This window comes from Eublepharis macularius, chromosome 1 (assembly GCF_028583425.1).
Source record: "Eublepharis macularius isolate TG4126 chromosome 1, MPM_Emac_v1.0, whole genome shotgun sequence".
In the NCBI taxonomy this organism is placed as follows: Eukaryota; Metazoa; Chordata; class Lepidosauria; order Squamata; family Eublepharidae; genus Eublepharis; species Eublepharis macularius.
In genome coordinates, this window is record NC_072790.1 from 141,420,678 (window position 1) to 141,443,798 (window position 23,121).

At 40.8% G+C, this 23,121-nt stretch overlaps 1 protein-coding gene across 2 annotated transcripts in view; it reads right to left on the reverse strand.

Moving 5' to 3' along the window:
- RPS6KA2 (ribosomal protein S6 kinase A2) overlaps window positions 1-23,121 on the reverse strand; it is a 299,866-nt gene that overhangs the window by 87,869 nt on the left and 188,876 nt on the right. For both annotated transcript variants that reach the window (XM_054982534.1, XM_054982543.1), the window contains exons 7-8: window positions 7,147-7,184; window positions 5,628-5,770 (exon numbers count right to left, since the gene is read on the reverse strand). In XM_054982534.1, the coding sequence (XP_054838509.1) occupies window positions 5,628-5,770; window positions 7,147-7,184 (181 nt within the window). The remainder of the gene's footprint in view (window positions 1-5,627; window positions 5,771-7,146; window positions 7,185-23,121) is intronic.

Here is a 23,121-nt window from a genome sequence, read left to right on the forward strand (position 1 = left end):
CATCCAACAAGCATGCAACAGGGCTTAGTCGGAACCGACAGTGATTAGTCACTGACTAGTGGTCAGTGTCTCCTGTTTAGATTCGAAATGTGGCCCTCGGAACTGGGCCAGATGGTTGGAAGTGAGCCGATTGTTCCAATGTGGCAGATAGCTTTGCTATCGGATGCAGCTCTCAAAACTGGAGTGATATTTCAAATTAGCTGGCAGTTTTATCACAGCAGATGACTTTGCTGCCAGATCTGGCCCTCAGAATCAGAATTGATGGTTCAGGATAGGCTAGCAGCTCCATCAAGGCAGATAATTTGCTGCTGGATCTGGCCCTCAAAATCGGTGTCCATGGTTCAAGTGGGCAAGTGGCTTCAGTGCGGCAAATATCTTTGCTGCCAGCATATATGAGCCAGGGAGAGCCTTCTCCCATAATGCTGCTTGAGCCAAGAAGCTCCCATACTTTTGGCATAAACGTGAACGTCTGGCAAAGTCTGCCTCCTGAAATGTTACGGGTTTCACCCAGATGCAGCGAACAACTATTGTGTTTCACGACAAAAAGCATCTTTATTTCACATTTTAAACATTTCCTTAAAATAATTTTGAGTCATGATGAGATCACACAGAAGAAAAAACGCGGTAAGCGAGGAGTAGAGCTAAGGAGAACCTTTCCTAATGGTGGCAAAAGAACTGAGGGAAATGGGGGCGCTTCGCCCCCTACCTGCATTCGTCGGGTAACTCCTGTGCATGCACAGTAGGGACAGAGCGCTCCCTTCTGGTCTTTCAGAGCTAAGAAATTTTTTTCTGGTTGGCAGTCCTGCACGTGTGCAGTCCCAATGTGTGCCAGCACTGAAGACCAACCACGAACATTTAAATCTGACCCCTGTTTGGGATAGGATTCTGAAGGAAATGACTATTTGTCTGACCCACTTATTAAGTTCATGTATAAGATGATCTCTTTATACCATAGCAAACCATTTATTTCTTAAAATGATTAATACAATTATATATAAGCTGTATAATCTCATTATTACTTACAGGGGAGACTTATTCATGAACTAAAAAGGCACTTTGCCTCAAACAGCTAGATGTATTGCCACACCCTGTGCTCATAGCCCTGGGCTTTCAAACATTCTTCTTCATCCTTTTGTTTTCCTTTATCTTCCAATGCTTTCTTTCAGAACCCTACTTTTCTAGATGCTGGTCTAAGCATTGCCAATGCTATGAGAACATCTGCTCTGCTTTGATTAAAACAAATCATAATTAGATACTAAACTTAATAGCTTAGAGTACATCTCTCTGTTCCATTTTGGTAAATGTAAGTAATAAAAGCAGAAATATGAGCCCCAAGGAAGAGTTGTTCTACATTTACTTCCATCAGAATATATAACAACACAACTTAATTGTATAGTAGCTCTCCTTCCCTCTCCTTAGTTACTTATACCCAAACTTTAATATCAACTGTTTTAATTAATCATCTCCCCTTAGGGTTACCAGGTCTGGGTTGGGAAATTTCTAGAGTTTTGGGGGGTGGAGCCTGGAGAGGGCAGGGTTTGGATAGGGGAGGGGCCTCATTGGGTTATAATGCCATAGAGTCTATGCTCCAAAGCAGCCAGCGGAACTGATCTCTGTCACCTGGAGATAGGTTGCAAATCCAGGAGACCTCCTGCTACTGCCTGGAGGCTGGTAACCCTATCTCCCCTGAATTTTATCTTTTTATCTTTGTATCAAGTTACCTTAATTAATCTTAATTTTAGCCAAAGCAGTCGAAGAAATCCTTCCATTTCCCCCAAAATTCAGCTGTTGGTCTAGCTATTTTTCCTTTTTAAAGAAGTGGAGATCAACTAAGTACAACAAGTAGTCTGACTCAAATGCTAATATGTTGATATTAAAAGAGATTGATTTACTAGTGGAAAAATTAAAGTTAACTGTTAATTGTGAGATGGGATGGCAATGCAAGCAAAAATACATAGCAAGACAAATGTTTTCATAAGGTAGAAACTCTTCAGGATGGCCTTGCCCACAGCTGCGACCCTTCTGGAGTCTAGTCAATGGCATAATGCTTAGTGAAAGTGGATGGCATAGACTAGGTGGCCGCACTAGAGAGGTGCCCAATTTGAATTCCACTACCCACCTCACAGGGTGATTGTTGTGGGGATAATAATAACATACTTTGTAAACCACTCTGAGTAGGCATTAAGTTGTCCTGAAGGGCGGGATATAAATCGAATGTTGTTGTTGTTGTTGTTATAGGGATGCCCAAGTTGAAGGCTGATGAGATGAACTGAGTTCTTGTAGAGTGAGCTCTTATGTGTAATGGGCATGATTGTTTAGATTGTTTAATGAGCCAAACTATCCAATTTGAAATGGTCTGTGAGGTGACCTTCAGACCCTTTCCATTAAAGAGCTTCACATCCACCTCCTGGGTAAGTTAGCTCACTAATCTCCCATGTGGGACTGCACAGAAGACATGACGATGAAAACAGGGTTGTACTTACCTGTAACTGTTGTTCATTGAGTGGTCTTCTGTGCAGGCACACATCCCTCCCTCCTTCCCTGTCATGTGCTCTTTTTATTTACATCCTTCTACACCAACAGCTTAGAGAACTGAGGGAGAAGCAGCTCGTCCCACCATTTTTAGCCACGTTTGGGCTGCACCCCCTTGTTAGTTCAAGTACTCAGCCACAAAGCTCACTGAGTGACCTTGGGTCAGTAATTCTCTCTCAGCCTAGCCCCTCACAAAGTTATTATGAGGCTCAAATGAAGGATGTTAGAAATTAATTTATCAGAATTTATTTTCTGTCATTGTAATGCCAATGTTAACCCCATTTCCCCTGAGTTCTTTGGATGAATAGTGGGATAGAAACAGAGGGACAGATTTTTTAAAATCTCACAATCCTTTGTTGCTCTATAGTTATTATGTTATGGACTTGTTTGGTTTACTGAGCATAACTCAGCTTTGGGTGAATGCCAGAGTGTCACCTGACACATAGTGATGTCCCTTTTGGGCTGTATAAGAAACAATGTCATCATGTTGGGGACACATTTTGCCCTGGAATTTCCTACTGCCATCCAGCTGAGCAACCCTATTTTGCACCCATCTTATTTTTTGTGTTTCTTTGCCTTTTCACAGTGATAGATAACAATGTTAATAGATCTTTGATATTATAGGCTATAGCTGCTGTAATCACTGTACAGGCATGAGCATCAATGTAACTATGTTCACATGTTCAAGGTCTGGAAACATTGTGGTGTTCAATCTCTTAACTTGCTTTAACTCTTCCAGAAGACTCAGAAGCCTTGTTTCCTTCCAAGATGTCTTCAGTTCCATCACAGAAACTTCCAATTTCAGAATAACTGAGGAGCTACTTAATAATTTGAAGAAGACCAGGTATGGGCTACTTGTTTCCCTTTTCTCTTGCCCTCTCTGCTCCTACTAATTCAGCTGCCTGTAAACCAAGGCTCCCTAGTTTCCAAGCCACAGTATGTTATGGATCGTGAGGTTTCACTTCTCTAATAACTTGTAGCTGCATCAAAAGCAGAAAAATTTTCTCTCTTGTCTTTTGGAATGGATCATATATTAAGAAGCATGAAATCATAAAGGTTTGGAATGACAGAAAAATTCAACAGAAAATATGTTTTAAACTGCCTCAGAGTGTGTTCGTCAAGTGTAGGGAGATACAATGTTAGCCAGAAAGCGTAGTTTTAAAAGACAGAGCCCACCGAGATCGCTCCTCAGAAGGTTTGTTAATTTCATCTTTGCCTCCCTGAAGGCTCTGTCAATTTCACCTCTTCAGTCTAAAACTGTTTGGGATCCCAACCAGAGCTCGGCAGGGAATGGAAATGATCTGGAGCTGCCTTCCAGAGCTGGACTTGGACCTGGAGAGGTTATAATGGGCTGAGGTTTCCCTTCTGGCATTTCACAGCCCCTTCAGACAGCTCCAGTATATAGTAAAGCCTTGCCCTGCCGCCAGCTCTGTCTTTTAAACTACCCTTCCTGGCTAACATTGCATCTCCCAACACGTGTTATTTATGTGTCAGATGTCTCGTGTAGACAGACTCTCACTCACTTACAGTGCTTCAACTGCGGGCTTCACTTACAGTGCAATCCTAATAGAGTTACACCTTTCTAAGTACACTGAAGTCAGTGACCTTAGAATGATGCAGCTCTGCTTAGCGCCGCACTGTCAGTTTAAGACTGAGTAAGTCCAAGAAAAAAACCTCAAGGAAGTTGGAGGAAAAGGCAGGAGAATAATTGCCTAGTGATAAGAAGGTGACAGCCCTGGACTACATGGTGAGATAATTAGAGGTAGAGATGAGGAGTTCGTTAAGGTGGAAAAAGGAGATTTGAAAGGGCAGACCTAGTAAGAAATCTGACTTGGAAGACTAGAAATTATTCTGAGGGATATGTCCTGAAATCTCTTAGCCCTTGCAGGGTTGTTTTGTGGATAAAATAGAGGAGGGAAGAATCATATATGCCATCCTGAGCTCCTTGGAGAACAGGTGGTATGGAACGTGAACACAGCTACACACTCAGACACCATCTCTCCTCCTCCATAAACCATCACGGGGATGTCATGTTTCACAACTATTGAGCAGAAAAAGTCAGGAAACTATAATAGGCCTAGCAGACAGGCTGTTTTGTGTGCTGCTAATCTGGATTTAGGAAGGTGTGATGTGTGGCAAGTAAAATTTTTCTAAATCTGATCATTTCCTGTCCCTTATTTCTGAGTATTTTGAGGACCTGTGACAGATATATGCATGTACATTTTTCACCCTTGAAAACAGAGATGCTTATTTTGTACTCAGAAATTTGTACTCAAATACAAAATATAAATAACAATTCGTTGTAGGACCTCAGAGCCACTTCATGTGTTGTATTTAGGGATTCCATTCCCCCCGACGGGAGTGGGAGATCCCCCCACTCTCAGTCGCCACCCCCTGCTACCTCTCACCTGGCTGGCTGGGGAAAAGGTACAGAGAATGAGCCCAGGAGCCCTGCAGTATGCTCTTGCGCATTTTGGAGCAGTTCCTTGTTGAGCCGGGAATGACGTCATTCCTGGTGTGACAAGGAAGTGCTCCAAAGCATGCAAGCACAAGGTAAGTCCTCTAGATGCATGTGCCCCCATCCCCCATTCCCTGGTTTGGGCTCCCGGGGACCATAGCTGTATTTATGAAACATGTAAGTGGTATACATGTGCCAGCCTGTAAGAAGAGTTACATATAGTAACTTTCAAAGAAGACATAAGGGATACAAAGAAATTAGGAAGACGCACTAACTTTCTACAGCATACAGAAAGTGCCTTGTATTTAGAAGGTTCCAGTTACAGATCTTACATCTCCAGTTGAAAAGAATCTCATCTAGTAAAACTGTGCTTAAGACTTTATCAGTCACTGTATAGTACTGGGTTAGATGGATCAATGGTCTGACAATATAACATAGCTTCATTATGATCACAGATGTCAGACAGAAATTGCTAGTCATAGTGGACATAATGCAAATGTTCTAGAAACCCAAAACATTAAACATGCTTCTTTGAAGTAGCTTAACTGCCTGATGAGGAATAGCACATCAAAACTAATGCTAAATAAATAGCATACCCACCCTACACCAAACACAAAAAAAGATTTTCCCCCATTACCATTAGGACACCAAAAGACCACCAGTCTGCACTTTGTGTATGCCCTCGCCGGTTGACCACCTCTGGGGCCATGTACTCTATTGTTCCACAGAATGAATAAGCTCTCTTGTCATGATCAATGGCTTCCTTGCTCAGGCCAAAGTCTAAATAAATTAGATGAAGAAAAATGAAGTATGTAATATAAGGATCATTAGAATCACCATGAATTCCATACAACATTTTGTACTTTGATCAATTAGGAAACAGTGCAATCGGATGCAGATATTCCAATCTATTGATTGCAATGGTTTTAGACCAGAGTAAATATGCATAGGGTTGCACCCTATGTGACAACCACTTTCTAGCTAGGAGACAAAGGCCTCATCCCAGCTCTATTTTGCTGCTTATTTACACATATTCATAGTTTATCCACATATCCATAGTTTAGCCTGCGAAAGCAGGGAGGGCGGAATATAAATATAATAAATTAAATTAAATTAAATTAAATCCAGAAGAACAATTTTTGAAGTGATGTGCAAAGAGCAGAATTAAAAAACAGAAATCATAAATAAAATCCAAGAGACTAAAATTCAAGCACTTTTTCCTTTTTTAAAATGTTAAGCATTCAGAAAAAATAGATATGGGAACAGTGCAGAGCTCTGGATTGTGATTTCTTATCTGTGACAGAAACACAGGCTTATTTAATAGAACATTTCTTCAGAGACTTGTTCAAGGCAGTTCACAAAATAAAATCATAAAAATATAAACCATTACAATTAACAAACCATTAAAATCCCAGCCAATAAGAACCCAGAGCACAAAACATTTAGCAGCCTACATGATGCTTGTAACAGTTCTCAGGTTAGAAATAGATAATAAAAACAAATAAAAAGATTGAACACCCAATTAATAGCCTTGTAAAAAGAAATGTTTGAGTTTGGTACCTAAAAGAGAATAAGGTAGGCTCTAGAAGAACCTTAAGGGAAAATGAATTCCACAAGTGAGTTGCCACCCCTGGAAAAACCCCTGTCTCTGGTTGCTCGCTGCCCTACTTCCACAGGCATGGCTACAGAGCCATGTTTTAGTGGCTGAACATCTGCTTTTCATGCAGAAGTTCCTAGGTCTCCAGCATCCTAGACCTCCAGTTCCTCAATCTCCAGTGATGTGAAAGATCTCTGCCTGAGCCTCTGGAGAGCATCCATCAGTCAGCATGGCCGATACGCTCAGCGCAAGGCATAGACATGTCTTCATGGCTTAAGAAGAGGACTTTAAGTTCAGCTAGACCTGGAAGAGCATTGCAACAATGCTCCGTTTTGAAATGTGGTGAGTTTTCAATGGGAGGAGAATTCTATATCCCAAAGGCAGCACCCTAGATGGGCCTGCTGGCTGAACCTGATTCACAGATGATATCATTAAGGTGGGTGTCCTTGGGAAAGAGAACAAGAAGTCAGTGCAGACAGTGCTTCTAGACTCTTATCCCTGTTAGAGGAGTATATGATGGGTCAAATGTGATTGTGAGAAAGTTCTGTAGGCTACATACCTGTAATCTTAATATGTCCCTCTTCATCCAGAAGAATGCTAGAGACAATAAAATGAAAAGTTTATGACAAATGTCAAATGTATTGATCAAACAAGAACAGAACAGTATTTATTTATTCAAGCCAGTAAATAGAACAGCAAAAGCTGCAAGGTCATAAACATCATAAGTATTATTTCTTTATTATTATTACAGCACTTAGCCAGTACGTTAACCATAAAATTTAAGTCATAAGTATTCAGTAACAACTTAAAGCCCACACACCATTAAAACTGGGGTAACCAGTCCTGCACTTGGAATGGGGAATCCCCTTCTCCCATCCTCCACTCCCACCTCTGCTTACCTGGCTGGTGGGGGGGGGGGAGTTGGGGAAACATGCCTCCTGGGGCATGTTCCACAGTGAGCAGATTTGTTCCCTAAATGGGCCAAACTGGGCCAATTTGAAGCCTAAATTGACCTGCTGTGAAGTGCAGGAGCTCTCCAGGGCCCTCCCAGCAGCACTTCCTTGTTATGCAGCAGGTTGATTCCAGCCCATTTGGAGCCAAAATCAGCCTGCTGTGAAGCACGGAAGCATTCTAGGGCCCTGCACAACAATGTCATGCCACCCTGGCAGCATTCCCGCGCTCCACAGCTGGAGGATTTCAGCCCCATACAGTCCTGATATGGCCTGCTGCGGAGCACAAGACCGCTGCTGAGAGGACCCTGGAGAGCTCCTGCACTTCACAGCAGGCCTATTTATGCCCCCAATGAGCCCAATTCAGCCCCAAAAGGAGTGCAGGAGTGGTCCCAGGGGCAGCACGATGCCCTATGCAATGACATTACTTCCTGGAAGTGACATCATCACATAATCCAGCAGCGCACGTGAACACTATGAGGAAGGTGAGTGCCGAGTCTCCCACCTCCCATCAGGAGAGTAAGGGGACCTGGCAACCCTAATTAAAACACAAATGGAAATTAATCTACACTGTTGAAAACCAATACACAAAATTAATAATGCAGCCCCAACAGTTCACCCTCCACCAAATGCCCTCTGGAACAAAATAGTCTTACACACCTTCCTTAAAGAGGCAAGTTAAGGCACCTGCCACACACCTATATGCATAGGCCATTCCAGCGGAATGAACCTACCTACAAATCAACCCCTGATGTAACTGTTGCTGAACACACATTCCTAGGTGGTACATGAGAGTATAGCAGGGGATGCAGTTTGAGAAGTATGAGGACTCCAGGCCATGAAGGGCTTCAAAGATAGTAGCACTTTGGACCTGTAAGCAGAAAGGCAACCAGTGCATTTGACACAGCTCCAGAGTTCAGTGTTCCAAGTGGCTGACCCCAGATATGAGTCTTGCTGCCACATTATGTATGTATTATTTCACTGTATTGTTTTATACTTTTGTAATTGTATTTTCTGCCTTGTTTATGGTATGTTATGTCTTTTAGGGTTGCCAGGCACTAGTGGGAGACCAGGGTGGTGGGGACATGAGGAACAACCATTGGTGATGGAATGTCACTTTTGGGGATTCTCTGGGAATCACTGGAAACTATATATATATATATATATATATATATATATATATATATATATATATATATATATATATATATATATATATATATATATATATATATATATATATATATATTTAAGAATTTTTATTGGATGGGTTATTATATCAATTCACACATACAACACATTATTTTATCTCCCCCATATAATAATATCCCCCACCCTTTCCCCCCCTTTTCCGTTGACTTCTGACAGTTTTCCATTCCCTTCATCTAATTAACTTTACTACCTCTTAATATATAATCTTTAACCATCCTAAACCCTATATGACATAGTTATCCAATAACATATAATACATTTTAACAATATGTATCATATATTTAATATTATATAATATCCAGTATATTCTAGCAATGAATCATATATTCTATTACTCAACATATACACTCTCTATAATAACATACTCTATAATAGTATAACCTATAATATTCCATATCCAAAATAATATATATCTACTATACCATATCTATAATATTCAAATTTATTGTTATTTTCAGTGTTACTTTAAGATATATTGTCTCATTTTTTCCTCTTATAACTTAAATTAAGCATTTAATATAGTGTCCTACAATATACCATAATCTGCTGTATACCCTATAAATCTTGTCTTATTATGACCTAATGTATTATAGCAAAATACATCACTATAGCCTGGTATATTATCACAAACTGTATTATCCTTTTCCAATATAATGTTAAAATTTCTATCTCTATATTCAGTTAAAGTAACAGATCACTATCCTCCCCTTAAAAAGTATCCAAAGACCACACTTTTCCTTTAATGTCCCACTTTTTTTCCATATAATTCTTAAATTTCTCCCAGCTTCTTATATATTCTTCCGCAACTTCTTCTCGTAGTTTCCTCGTAATTTTGTCCATTTCTGCCAGATTCAATGTTTTCAAGATCCAATCTTCCACTGATGGTATCTGCTTTGTCTTCCACAACTGAGCATATAGTATCCTAGCCGCCGTAATCATATAAAACACCACTATCCTGTCCATTTTATCAAATTCTTCAAGGTTCATACATAACAATAACAATTCTGGGTTTTTAACAACATTTTTCTGTAATATATCTGACATAGCGTCAACTATTTCCCCCCAGAACTGTTTAGCTTTTTCACACGTCCACCACATATGGTAAAAAGAACCTTCATGTTTCCCACATTTCCCACATTTATCTGACATCTGATTATTTCCCTCAGCTAACTTTTTTGGCATAAGATACCATCTATAAATCATTTTATAAACATTTTCTCTTATCGTGGTACATATTGATATCTTTATAGTATTCTTCCACAATTTCTCCCAAGCTTCCATCAATATATCCTTATTACAATTTATTGTCCATTTTACCATTTGAACCTTTACTATCTCGTCTTCTGTAAACCATTTCAACAAAATTTTATACACTTTAGATATCAATTTCCCCCCTTGAAGAAAACACTGTTCCAGCTCTGAATTTTCTGTTCTAAAACCTGCTTTCCTCCGATCAGAATCATACAAATCTTTTATCTGCATATATTGAAACCAACCATATCGAAATGGCAATTCTTCATTATTTTAATACTATATAAATTCTGGTCCACTCTAAGGATATTTTGATATGTCGTCCACTCCTCTCCTTCGTATTCAGTCCTTGGATTGACAACCTCTGCTGGTACAATCCACATTGGTGTTTTTTCATTCAAATATCTCTTATATTTAGCCCATACAGCAAATAGACTTCGCCTCACAAAATGATGCAAAAACATCATATCAGCCTTAGTCTTTTCATACCATAAATATGCATGCCATCCAAAGGTTTTATTGTACCCTTCCAATGTCAATAGTTTATGGTTTTCCAACAGCATCCAATCCCTCACCCAAACCAAACATATAGCTTCATAATATAATTTCAGATTTGGTAGCTGTAGTCCACCTCTCTCCTTTGCATCATATAACACCTTCATCTTGACTCTAGGCTTTTCCCCTGCCCACACAAATGTTAACATTTTCCTTTGCCATTTTTCAAATTGCTTATTGTCTTTCATTATTGGAATTGTCTGCATTAAAAACATTATCCTTGGTAGGACATTCATCTTAATTGCGGCAATACGACCCAACCATGACAGATTTAACCTATTCCAAACCATCATGTCTTTATCTATTTGCTGCCATAACTTTTCATAATTGTTCTTGAATAAGTCAATATTTTTTGCAGTTAACTCAATACCTAGGTACCTTGTTTTATGAACCATTTCACAATCCGTTATCTTCATTAACTCTTGCTGTTGTTGTTTAGACATATTTTTACAAAGCAGTTTAGATTTCTTTTTATTTATATAAAATCCTGCCAACTCTCCAAATTCTTTTATCTTCCCCAACAATCTTGGCATATTTTGGAGCAGAACTTCCACTATCACCATCATATCATCTGCAAAGGCCCTCACCTTATATGTATACCCTTTAACTATGTTAATATGATCAGGCCGGCAATCTTATGTTGATTTTTTGTTTGCATTGTTCTCTAATTTTTAATCCTAGTTCTATTGAATTGTTTGTTGGCTGTCTTATTCTATCTGATTGCATTGCATTGTTTTATATTTTGTTTGGGAATGTCCATAAATTGTCCCCTGTGGACAATGTCCATAAATTGTCCCCTGGAACTCTAAACATTGGTCTTCAAAGGCTATTTCACGCCAATATCTAGAGATGAACAAAAAATAGATACATTTCAAGGGGATAATAAAAAATAAGTGCTTCTTGACAATAAAAAATGTTTAAACAAATGTATAGACTCTTCTGGATCAGTTCTACTGCAGATAGGTTTCCACCAATGCTGGTTGGACATAGGTTTGCCACAAAACCTATCAAGGTTATAGTGAAGTCTTAAGCATGGCTAGTCTTAGGAATGTGTGCTCCTTACACAGGGGCCTGTACATTACTTAACAGTTTAGTGTAGTGGTTAAGAGCGATGGGGAGAATCTGGAGAACTGGGTTTAATTCCCCACTCCTCCGCTTGAAGCTAGCTGGCTGACCTTGGGTCAGTCACAGCGCTGCCAGAGCTCTCTCAGTGCCACCCACCTCACAGGGTGTTTGTTGTTGTGGGGATAATAATGACATACTTTGTAAACCGCTCTGAGTGGGTGTTAAGGTGTCCTGAAGGGCAGAATATAAATCAAGTGTTGTTATTACCATTATTACTGTTTATTCTAATTCTCTGAAATTGGTGTTATTTTCTCTTACACAAAAGTGCTAAGGAGCACATCCTGCAGTTCTTAGCCACATACTCCCAAGCACCAGCAACCAGACAAGCAGAGTGCTGGTATTCAGCAGCTGGCTAATCAATATTCCTGTAGCATTTGTCCCTGAAACTAGAGCAGTATTGTAGAAAATACTGGAGAACAGTATTACAGGAAAAGTATATATGGTGATCCATCATTTCCCTCTTTGGCCAGGCTCATGGGGCCTATTCTTCACATTTCATCCAGCAGGAAAGGACAGAAGAAAAGTTGTGTGCAATTCTCCCGAACCCAAGATCATAAAGAAGCATTTTAAAAATCTGCAGCAGTTCACTCAAGCATTGTTTTGCAATGAAACATAATTTGAAAAGACATGATCTCTAGCAGAACCCTTGTAGGCTGAGAACAGATTGTTATCGAGCATAAATTAACAATGAATTCTGACATTCATCACAATTATTATTAAATAATGATGGATATTCCCTCAATCTCTCTTGCCTTTCTGATGAAATTTACTTGTAAAAATAACTATACAGTGTTCATGTATAGAATCTTTGCTTCTTAACAAGATTTCATTTAACAAAGTTACAGTCCCTGTGTCAGTATCTAACTTGGAGGAGCAAAGATGCAGATGATAATCAACAAATCAAAAACAAAAATATATTTAATGCACAACGAATTGATAAAATTGAGAGGCCCTTAACCTTTGTGATTGATGTAACACGTAAACTTCCTCAACATGCTAGCTGGGATGTGCAATACCTAAGCAATGTCAAAGAAAACAGGGTTGCACTTACCTGTAACTGTTCAAGATGGGTAGCTGTGTTAGTCTGTCTTTAGCAGTAGAAAAGAGCAAGAGCCCAGTAGCACCTGTAAGTCTAACAAAATTTGTGATCAGGTATGAGCTTTGATGAGCCACAGCTCACTTCTTCAGATACCTTGTCCAATGCCCCTAAACTCAGTTTCTCTTTTGCCGCTGCTCTCTTCAGGTATCTGAAAAAGTGAGCTGTGGTTCACGAAAGCTCATACTCTACCACAAATTTTGTTAGTCTTATAGGTGCTACTGGACTCTTGCTCTTTTATACAGCAACTGTTGTTCATTGAGGTCTTCTGTGCAGGCACATATGGGACTGCGCATGCTCAGGCCTGCTGATCAGAGGCTTTTTTTTTTTGTAGCTTTGCAACTGCTAGGGGGCATTTGCTTCCTCCCAGAACTCAAGCGTGGCTGTTTTCCCACCTAAACAGCCCTCTTCTGTGAGGAGCGACACCCCCTACCCTTAGCTTCTCTTTCGCCCCAGCACTCTCCAGGTAAGTAGTGAAGAGCACTCCACGGGGAAAGAGGGGGGGAGTATTTGTGCCTGCACAGTAGACCTCAATGAACAACAGTTACAGATAAGTGCAACCTTGTTTTCATTGTCAGTTTTCTGTGCAAGCCCACGTAGAAGTTTAGCAAGTCACTTACCCAAGGAGGACAGTCAGGCTCTTCACTAGAATACAGACTGTTGCACCGCTTGGCCCACTGCCGCTTCTCTCCTACTGAGTACATCCAATACGTAGTATCTGACAAATATGTCCGCTGATGACCATGTAGCCGCTTTACGTATGTCTTGCAAGGGTACCCCTTTCAAGAGCGCTGCTGACCTGTGACCTGGTGGAATGAGCATGTATCTCCAATGGACAAGGTTAAGTTAGATTGTTTGCAATGTATCTTGATAGCCTGGACTATCCATCTAGCAACAGTCTGTGATGCAGCCTTTTCCCCTTTCTTTGGGCCAGCATAGCAGATGAATGTCTGACCTGAAGAACTTTTCTGATCTAGGTAGAAAAGGATTGCTCTCCTTACATCCAATGTGTGAAGCCCCCTTTCCTCTTCACTCATCATGTTAGGAAAGAACACTGGAAGGGCTATGTCCTGAGAAGTAAGAAATTGTGACACTACTTGTGACAGAACCCTAAGATTCAATATGGCTCAAGAGTGCCACCTAGAGCAGGGGTCCCCAACCTTTTGCCATACGGGGGCCATATTAGAGTGCTCAATGCCTAAAGAGGGCCACAGTTTAAATCAAAATGTAGCAAAATCATTAACCTACCTATTTAGAACAACAGTATACATTCAGAGATCAATGAAGAAATGTTAACTTGAATGCAATCTATTTTGGAACAATATTTTACTGTCAAATCCTTTTATCTAGCTACACATGCGTACCTAGTAGTCAGTGTAATTTTTGTGCCTGTTTTCTGTTAGCCCAGGCATTATTGTCCAAGTCAAGGTTTGTGACAGACACCCTTAAAATGTCATGTAAATATTCATCTGTAAGTCTTGAGCTACACTTGAATTTCATAGTTTTCATCTTGGAAAAAGTTTGTTCACAGATGTATGTGGTGCCAAAGACTGTAAACATGCCTGCAGAAAATATCTTTAGGTTGATAAATTTATCTGGTAGGCTACAATAGAAATTGAACAGACTATTTTCTTTGTAATTGTCTCTGAGATGATCACCAACTGGCAAATCAATTAGTTCCATCTGATAAAAGTTACTTGCATCTTCTGGTGCTACTTCAAATGAATTTTGAAACATTCTTATTTCCTTTCTGTGCTTATGGAAATCAGTGAATTGGAATCCCATCTACAATAGGTTCAGTGCTTTGTCATGTCCTTCAACATGGAACTATAAATTCACGTCTTTCTCAAATTTTAGCTCATTGCAGCATGAGAAGTTTGAAAAGATACTTTCACTAACTTGCTTCACAAAAATGTTTAGTTTTGCTTCAAAAGCTTTCAGTTCAGGGATACATATCACACGCAAGCTTTCCTTTCCCCTGCAACCTTAGATTCAATGTGTTCAGATGCTCTGTGATCTCAGGTAAGAAAGCCAAATCAAAAATCCTTCCAGGATCAGAAAGTATTTGTTGACCTTCTCCTTTCTCCTTGAGAAATATATCAACTTCATGGCAAAGACTGAAAAAAAAATTGAAGACTTTGAGCAGAACTACAAGTGACAAAAGGCACAGATTGGACACTTGTCAGCTTCCCTCAAGTTTTGATGGGAAATGTAGGCAGCTTGGCGGAATGTTGGACAAGTGACAGTTGAAAAAGTCCATTGGGCAGCAGTCGGAGAGCGAAGCTGCGAGACCAGGACGCCTACATTTCCCATCAAAACTTGAGGGAAGCAGACAAGTGTCCAATCTGTGCCTTTTGTCACTTGTAGTTCCGCTCTTTGACTCTGCTAAGCCACCTGACATGCATGGTACAGTATGTCTCCATATTCTGCATCTATCTCTGAGAGAAAATTTTGAAACTAACAATGAGTAAGGCCATGATACCTGATACAATTGATGCTGGGTACAACAATATGCATCATGCTTTCCCACTGAAGAATCTTACTACACAAGGCTTGCTGATGGATCATGCAGTGAAATTGCATGGGAAGTGTACTGTTTAATTTCAGTATCTCTCTACTGAGTCTTGCATCTATACCAGTTTTACTTCCCACCATGTTTCTTGCACTATCCGTAGTGATGCTTTTCAATTTATCTCAACTCAGACCAAGATTTTCTACTGATTCACACACCTTCAAGAATATGTTTTCTGCAGTTGTAGTGCCTTTCAAACTCTGCAGTAATTCTGAAGCTGGAATCTATCCCTCTGATAAATATTAGTAGTTGAGTAGTGTCATTGCTGTCATCTAATGCCAAAGAAAAAAAATCAAAGCTTTTTGCCTTGGCAGTCAGCTCTTCTCTTAGTTCTTCAACATGCCTAATGATTGTAGATGCCGATAAACTGACACAACTAACACAAGATACCTTATCAGGGCACATTTCCTCCATTGCTTTAACCATGCACATTTTAACAAATTCACCACCAGTGAATGGCCTCTACCATTCTCAGCAAGACATTTAGCAACATGGTAGATGGCCCTCACAGTAGATAGGTTATCCTCAGCGTGATTTCTAAAACTATTTTGCAGCAAAAACGTTGATTTTTTTAAAGAGAATTTATCTCGTTCACTCACACTTCTCCTTAATATATAGAGTAGCTCTTGTGACAGGATTCAAAGTGCCTTCTAACATTGTACTCTTTAATACTGAGACAGTTTCAAGAGATATCAGGCAAACTGCTTTATTTTGTTTAAAACAAAGACATACTCAGGAGTCCATTTGTTATTAAAGACATGGTGCTCATCTGCAATCTTTCATCTTTGAAACAGCATTTTGTTTTGCAGACATATTCTTACAGAATTTTTAGCAGAACAGCAGTTGCAGAGTTTCAATATTATCCTTGAATAAATAAAAATATGAAAAGTATAGTTTTAGGGGTCTAACTCTTCCCTTTCCCAAACTCACCCCACTCTAGCTGCTATTAGCTGGGGTTTTTCATTCTGACCATGATAAAGAGGAGAAGAGACCCTTGCCTCTACAGCTCTTAGGAGCATGAGGCCATATGCAAAGGCCAGGAAGAATTTTTTAAAAATGGATTGTGAATCTTACCTACCAGATGGTGGAGTTCCAATCCTACGTACATTGAATACTATGAGAGTTATTTCTTAATAAACACACTGCTTTGAGGTTTACATCTACACATGCTAATACTTTGGTGGTCCTCCACAAAAGGGCAGATAGTGAGAAAGAGTGAATGGCAGGGCAGCCTCCCACCTGGAGCAGAAGATAAGCCATTAAATTGGTTTCAAATTATATGCAGGGCGCACATACATATCACTGCCTGCCAGCCAAGCCTCAATCATGAGAAGCAAAACAGCAGTCGGGCAGAACTTAGCTATAGGAAGTTGTGGGAAGGGGGATCCCATAAGCTTCCCTGCTAAGGGAGTACTCCTTCCTTCTCAACCCAACGGGCCACTCACCTGCTCCTGCAATCACAGATGCATGAGAAGACTCCTAGCTGAAGTGGGTGGGGGAGGAGAGGCAGAAGCAAGCAAGGCAAGAAGTCAGAGCAACCAGCTCTTATTGAAGAAGGAAGAATGCTTTTGCCTGCAACAGCAACCTCACCAGTAACCTTGGAAGCTACTTGGAAGAGCCTCGATGGGTGGAGCCTCTAGAAATGTTCAGTATGAAAAACTCTTTGTATCCTTTTTTTGCAAAAATACCAACCCTTTTACCGTCCTTTTCCCACCTTTTTTTGCAAAAGACATCTCCTATACCCTTTCACACAGCTGCTTTATACACATATATAGTCTACAACATAGTAAGTCATAGAAAGGGGGAGTACAAAAGCTGAACAGGACGGGTAGCCAGCAAAGCAACCAATATGGCCAAAATGCTAGTATGGAGAATAAGACTAAGAGGGGGTTGGCAGAAGGAACCATGGAGACCAGAAGAAACAATGTTGCTATTGTGTTTTTTGCAAGAAAGGGACAGAAAGAACAGCAATAGGCGTTGCCTGTTGAAGCAGGAAGAATAGTGTGGGTCTGAGGGGAAAATGCCTTGAGGGTTATTAACAGCAAACAAGCAGGTTGGAGGGCTGCACAGAAAGAGCTTGGGGGCTGCATGTGGCCCATGGGCCACAGGTTGGGAACCCCTGACCTAGAGCATCTGGATTTTTGGGCCCCTGGGGTTTACATGAGAATGATGCTTTATACTCCACATTGGGGATACCTGGCCAACTTAATCCTTTTTTTGACAAAGGGCAACCAGTTTGGGCCAGATTCCCTTTTTGTAATGTTAGTGCAGAACCATTAAAATGGTGGGACCATCCTGTAATAATTCTCTGATTGACGGAAATAGTCTCTGACATCAGAGATGGAGCTTTGCTTGGGATTGGTTAGATTTGCTAGTCAATCTCACCAAGGAGGCTGGCTTAGGTAAGACTCCATTGCCCATAAAAATCTGGGAGCTCTGGATTTTTCCGTGTCCCCACTTTGGAACAAGAGCAGTAGGCCAGGGGTTAAGGACTCCTCCACTATCTTGGTACTACAAGGAACTCTGCATACGCTCTGAAGAACCTTCTACAACTTAGGTAAAGTGTGCTTAGCTGAGTTAGCTCAATATTATTGTTTTATTTGATAGACGGTATGCTGTGTGATAGTGTGCTTTTCCCTGGATTTTGTATTTGGTCCTCCTTCCTACCCCTTTTGAATCCATCCACCATTCCTCCCTTTTTCCCCTATAATAAACATTCTTTCCATTAAGGCATTTTTGGCTTTCTTGGTACAATCCACTTCTCTGGGATATATCTCTGATTTCTCTTCCCTACATGCCAGACTGCTTGGGCACAACCCATAGGTTGCTATATTTTCTCAGGGTTTCCACCCAGTTACTTGGTTATTTTGCTATGAGCTGGAAGAGCTGTTTCCCAGCGGATCAGTCTAGCTGTTCTCAGGAGGTATCTGAGTGGTGTCAGGCAACTATCCGAGTGCTTTCCAGAGAAACCTTGGCCTAAGGTTGTTCCCTGCAAGGAAAGTCACTTTACCCCTTTCCTAACCGTAACACTACCTTAAGCAAAAATTCTAAACTTGGCCTCCGGACTACTAGTATAAATCTTAAGGAATGGTGGGTCCATACGTAACGCAGCTAACTCACTGATTCTCTTGGCAGAAGTTATCACTATTAGAAGTGCTACCTTCATGGATAAATATTTTAAGTGACAAGTAGCCAAGAGTTTGAATGATTTGGTTATGAGTTTATCCAATACTAACTGCAGAGACCATTGTGGTACAATTTTTGAAGATGGTGGGAACATATTCTGCAAACCTTTGAGGAAAAATTTAGATGTATAATTAGAGAAAACTGTTCTCTCATCAATTAGAGTATGGAAAGGTGAAATAACAGCATGATATACTCTGATGGATGAGTAGGAAAGGTTGTCTTTTCTAAGCTTTAGCAAATACTCCAGGATCTGAGCTAGCGGGCAGTAAGAAGGGTTGAGGTCCTTATTTCTTGCCCATTTCACAAATTTATCCCATTTGAGGGCATACGATTTTCTGATAGAAGGCCTTTTTGCATTTAAGATGACGTCTTCTACCTCCGTTGATAAATTTTCTACTATGTTACTAGCCAAGCTGTCAGTTTGAGTCTGGCTGCATTGTGATGTTGTACCCCTTGGAAAGTGAGTACATCTAGTTTCCTGGGTAACTGGTAAATTCTGTATTTGGCCATCTGATACAGTCAATGAAACCATGGTTGGCAAAGCCAAAAAGCTCTCTTGTGTCTTCCGCTTGCATCTTGCTGTTCACCCTGGTTATTAATGGTATAGGCGAGAAAGCATAGAACAGGTGTCTTGACCAGATTATCTGGAAGGCATCACCCAATGACTTGGATCTACTCATCCTCTGGAGCAAAATAAGGGTGCTTTCCAATTGGCCCCTGTGGCAAATAAGTCTATCTCTGGGAATCCCCACACCTGAAACACAGGTAGTATGTATGAATCTTTTATTGACCATTCGTGAGTGTCCTACTTCATTCTGCTGAACCTGTCTACTATAACGTTGATGCCTGGAATGTGTACTGCCTGTAGGGATACCCCATGGCTGTTGGCCCACTCCCAGGTGAGCATGGCTTCTAGGCATAAAGAGTTTGAGTTTGTGCCTCCTTGCTTGTTTAAATGGAACATCACTGTGCAATTGTCGATAAGAATTTGTACATTCTTGCCTTTTACTATATTTGCAAAAGAGGTAAGTGCATAATGAATTGCTCTGAGTTCCAGCATATTAATATGTAATCTTTGTTCCTCTTTTATCCAGACTTCGTGAGTGGAGTATCTCCACAATGAGCTCCCTAATCTAGTGTGGATGAGTCTGTAGCAATAGTAGCCTCAATGTTAGTTCATCCATAATCTACTCCCCTTAGCAGATGGGCGTTTACTAGCCACCATGTTAACAATATAATTACTGCTCTGGGTATGTTATATTTTCTCTCCTGAGAATGAATTTCAGGGTAATGACTCGAAGAAACCACAGTTGTAGTTTCCTTATATGTAACCTTGCCAGAGGAACCACTGCAGCAGTGGCTGCCATCAAGCCCGACAAAGTTTGTATCTTTAGTGCTGTTTGAAATCTACACCTCATGAAATATCTTATTAATATTTCTAACTTTTGTGCTCTTTCCAAAGGTAAAAATGCCTTGTCTATGCTTGCATTGAGAATGGCACCCATGAACTGCATTCTGTCGGAAGGTATCAGTTTGGACTTTTTAAAGTTTATTATGAGACCCAAATTCAAACAACTTTATGTGACTGGGCAATGCCTCCTCAGACTGAGCTGAAATAAGCCAATCATCCAAGTAGGGGTAGATAGAGCATCCTTGGGTTCTCAGATAAGCAATTGCTACAGCTATGCACTTAGTAAAAACTCTCGGGGCTGTGGCTAATCTGAAGGGTAGAACCCTATATTGGTAAATGTTCTCATCATAAATGAACCTTAAATACTTCCTGTGAGAGGGGTGAATAGATACATGGAAATAAGCATCTTTTAAGTCCAGTACTGCAAACCAGGAATTAGGAGGCAGAAGTTTCAACACCATATCAAGGATTGTCATTCTGAATTTGCATACCCTTATGCATTTGTCAAGCTTTCTTAGATTTAGAATGAGACTAAATCCCCCAACTTCTTTTGTACAAGAAAGAACCTAGAATAAAAACCTAATTGTGATTCAGATTGAAGTACCAGTTGTACTGCTCCTTTGTCCAGCAGTGTAGTTAGCTCTGTCCCCAAAGTAGGAGGGGAAGCCTGTTTAGATTTAGGAGGAAAACTCAAGACACGGTAAAAAATCAAATTCAGTTTTATAACCATCTCTAACTATTTGTGAAACCAAAAGATCAGATGTAATAAGGCACCAGGATGAATAAAATGAGTTAAGCCTATCACCAAACAAAGAATCTTGATTCTGTTCTAGTCAGAATTGCTTAGGGTTTTGATTTTGTCCCTTATTAGGAGGAACATAAACCATTTGTCTGGGCGTGTAAGCATGCTTTCTCCTCTGGAAGCTCCCTTGACTTCCCTGAGAAGAACAGTTATAAGGATACTGGTAAGTTTGGTAGGGTTGGTATCTGAATTGAGGCTTGTTAGTTCCTTGTTGGCCAGATGGTAGGATCCCATAGGATCTTGCAGTTTGCCTGTCCTCTCTCTTTTGTGAGAGATACTCATCAGTCTTTTTGGAAAAAAGAGTACACCCCTCAAAAAACAGATCTTCTACCCTATTAAAGGTCTCCACTGGAAGGGCTATTGACCTGAACCAAGCATGCCATCTGAGTACAATTGCAGATGCTAATGCTCTGGTGGAAGCATCTGCAACATTTCTCCCAGCATTAATCTGCTGCTTTGACAATCTCAACACTTCTTGTATTATTTTAACCAGGGCTTCTGGTCCTCGGGTAGGTGATAATTGTAGGCTGCCATTATATTCCACAAAAACATCTGGTATGTGCCCATTATAGCTGCATAGTTTACTATTTTGACATTAAGTGCTGCAGAAGAGTAATTTTTTCTCCTAATGCCATCGAGTTTTTTCCCCTCTCTATCAGCTGGGGTCGAGTGTTGTCCTTGTCGTTGCCTGGTCTGCATCTCCTCTGTGATGAGAGAGGATGACAGTGAGTGTGTAAAGAGGAATGGGCAAGTATCATCTTTGGTTTTGTAGAGACCTTCTGCCTTTTTGGACGTAGACACGTTAGATGCTGGTTTCTCACATAGGAAGTTCATGAGCTCTACAAAACTCTCTATCATGGGGAAGTGATGTTGGCAGGATTCCCCAAATACAAATGCTGTAGGATCTTATCTTTATGTTTTGGTTCCGCCAATGACACATTGATATCAAGTGACTTAGCCATCCAAAGCATCTGCTCTCTATATAGTCAAAAGTCATCTGTAGGGAAGATTGAGCCCCCGTTGCCTGTTGTCTCATCTGGAGAAGAGTCGGATGGAATACTGGGGCTCCCTTCTATATGGTAGGGGTCAGGTTCAAGTCCTGGAACTTGAATGGCTATGGCTGACCTAGGAATAGAGTGTTGATGCCTCTGAGGCTTGTTGGAAAACTCCCTGGTAGATATAATCGACTCCATCCACTTTGGCTCTCCCAGATCTACCCCATTTGCTGTGTGACCTGTATCTGACTCCAATGCATCGGTTCAGATTCTCTGGACAGCTCTCCCTCTTCTTCTGAGGAGTAAACAGAAGGTGATCTCGAGTGAATTGAGGGTGTGTGAGGCTCCACTATCTCTACATCCAAAGCGAATACCTCCCTAATTTCCTTACTCTTAGTCGTATCTTTTCTCTTAGACAAGCATTTAGATTTGGAACGTGCCTTCTTTCTAGGCAGTTCCATAATTAACGCCTCTGTAGTGACAGGTCCCTGAGGGCTCGGATCCGAACAAGTAGTCAAGGCCAAAGGCATGGTGTTGACTAGCACTACTGATGACTCTCTCGACTTCAAGTGTTGGATCCAAGAAGACCAAGTTGGATCTGAGCACATTGGTGATCTTGACATTGAATGCTGTTGTTGACTCCAAGCTGGTTTAGAGAGACCTGAAGTCTTGAGAGTCAATAAGGGGCATAGGGTCCAAGATGTCATCAACTCCAAAGAGCTCAGTTCTCTGAGTGTCAGGGCTGGTGGTGTAACTGGATCCAAACAGTTGGCCAGCTCTGTGATCGTAGAGGACTTTGCGGCTCTGGTAGAAGGGCTGGATGATGCTGACAGGGCCCACTCCCATAATGTGGCCTTGAGACGAGTAGTCCTCTCTGCCCGAGATTTGGGTGTAAAGCTTTGGCAGTGTTTACAGGCATTAATGTTATGCCCTCCGTCCAGGCAGACCAAACAAAATGCATGTTCATCTGGTTTGGTCATTTTCATGTTGCATGGTGTGCAATGTTTAAACAGAGCTTTTTCAGCCATTTTAAACTTGCTCTTTTCTATCCTCTCATAGGTGAAAAACAGAATAATTGCTGGAAGGAAAGCTTTTCTTAGCGTAGCATTCCTCAAAGGAGCAATCGCTACCGAGCCTCTTTGACCAGCAGCAAAATAGGAACTTAGGGGTTGTCAGTCTTCACAGAAGAGGGCTGTTTAGGCAGGAAAACAGCCACACTTGCACTCTGGGAGGAAGCAAATACCCCCTAGTGGTTTGAAACCTACAAAAATCCTCCAGTCAGCAAGACTATGCATGCACAGTCCTATGTGGGACTGCACAGAAGACCGACAATGAACAAGAGGCTTGAACTGGGTTGCCATCTTTCTTGTGCCATTGGC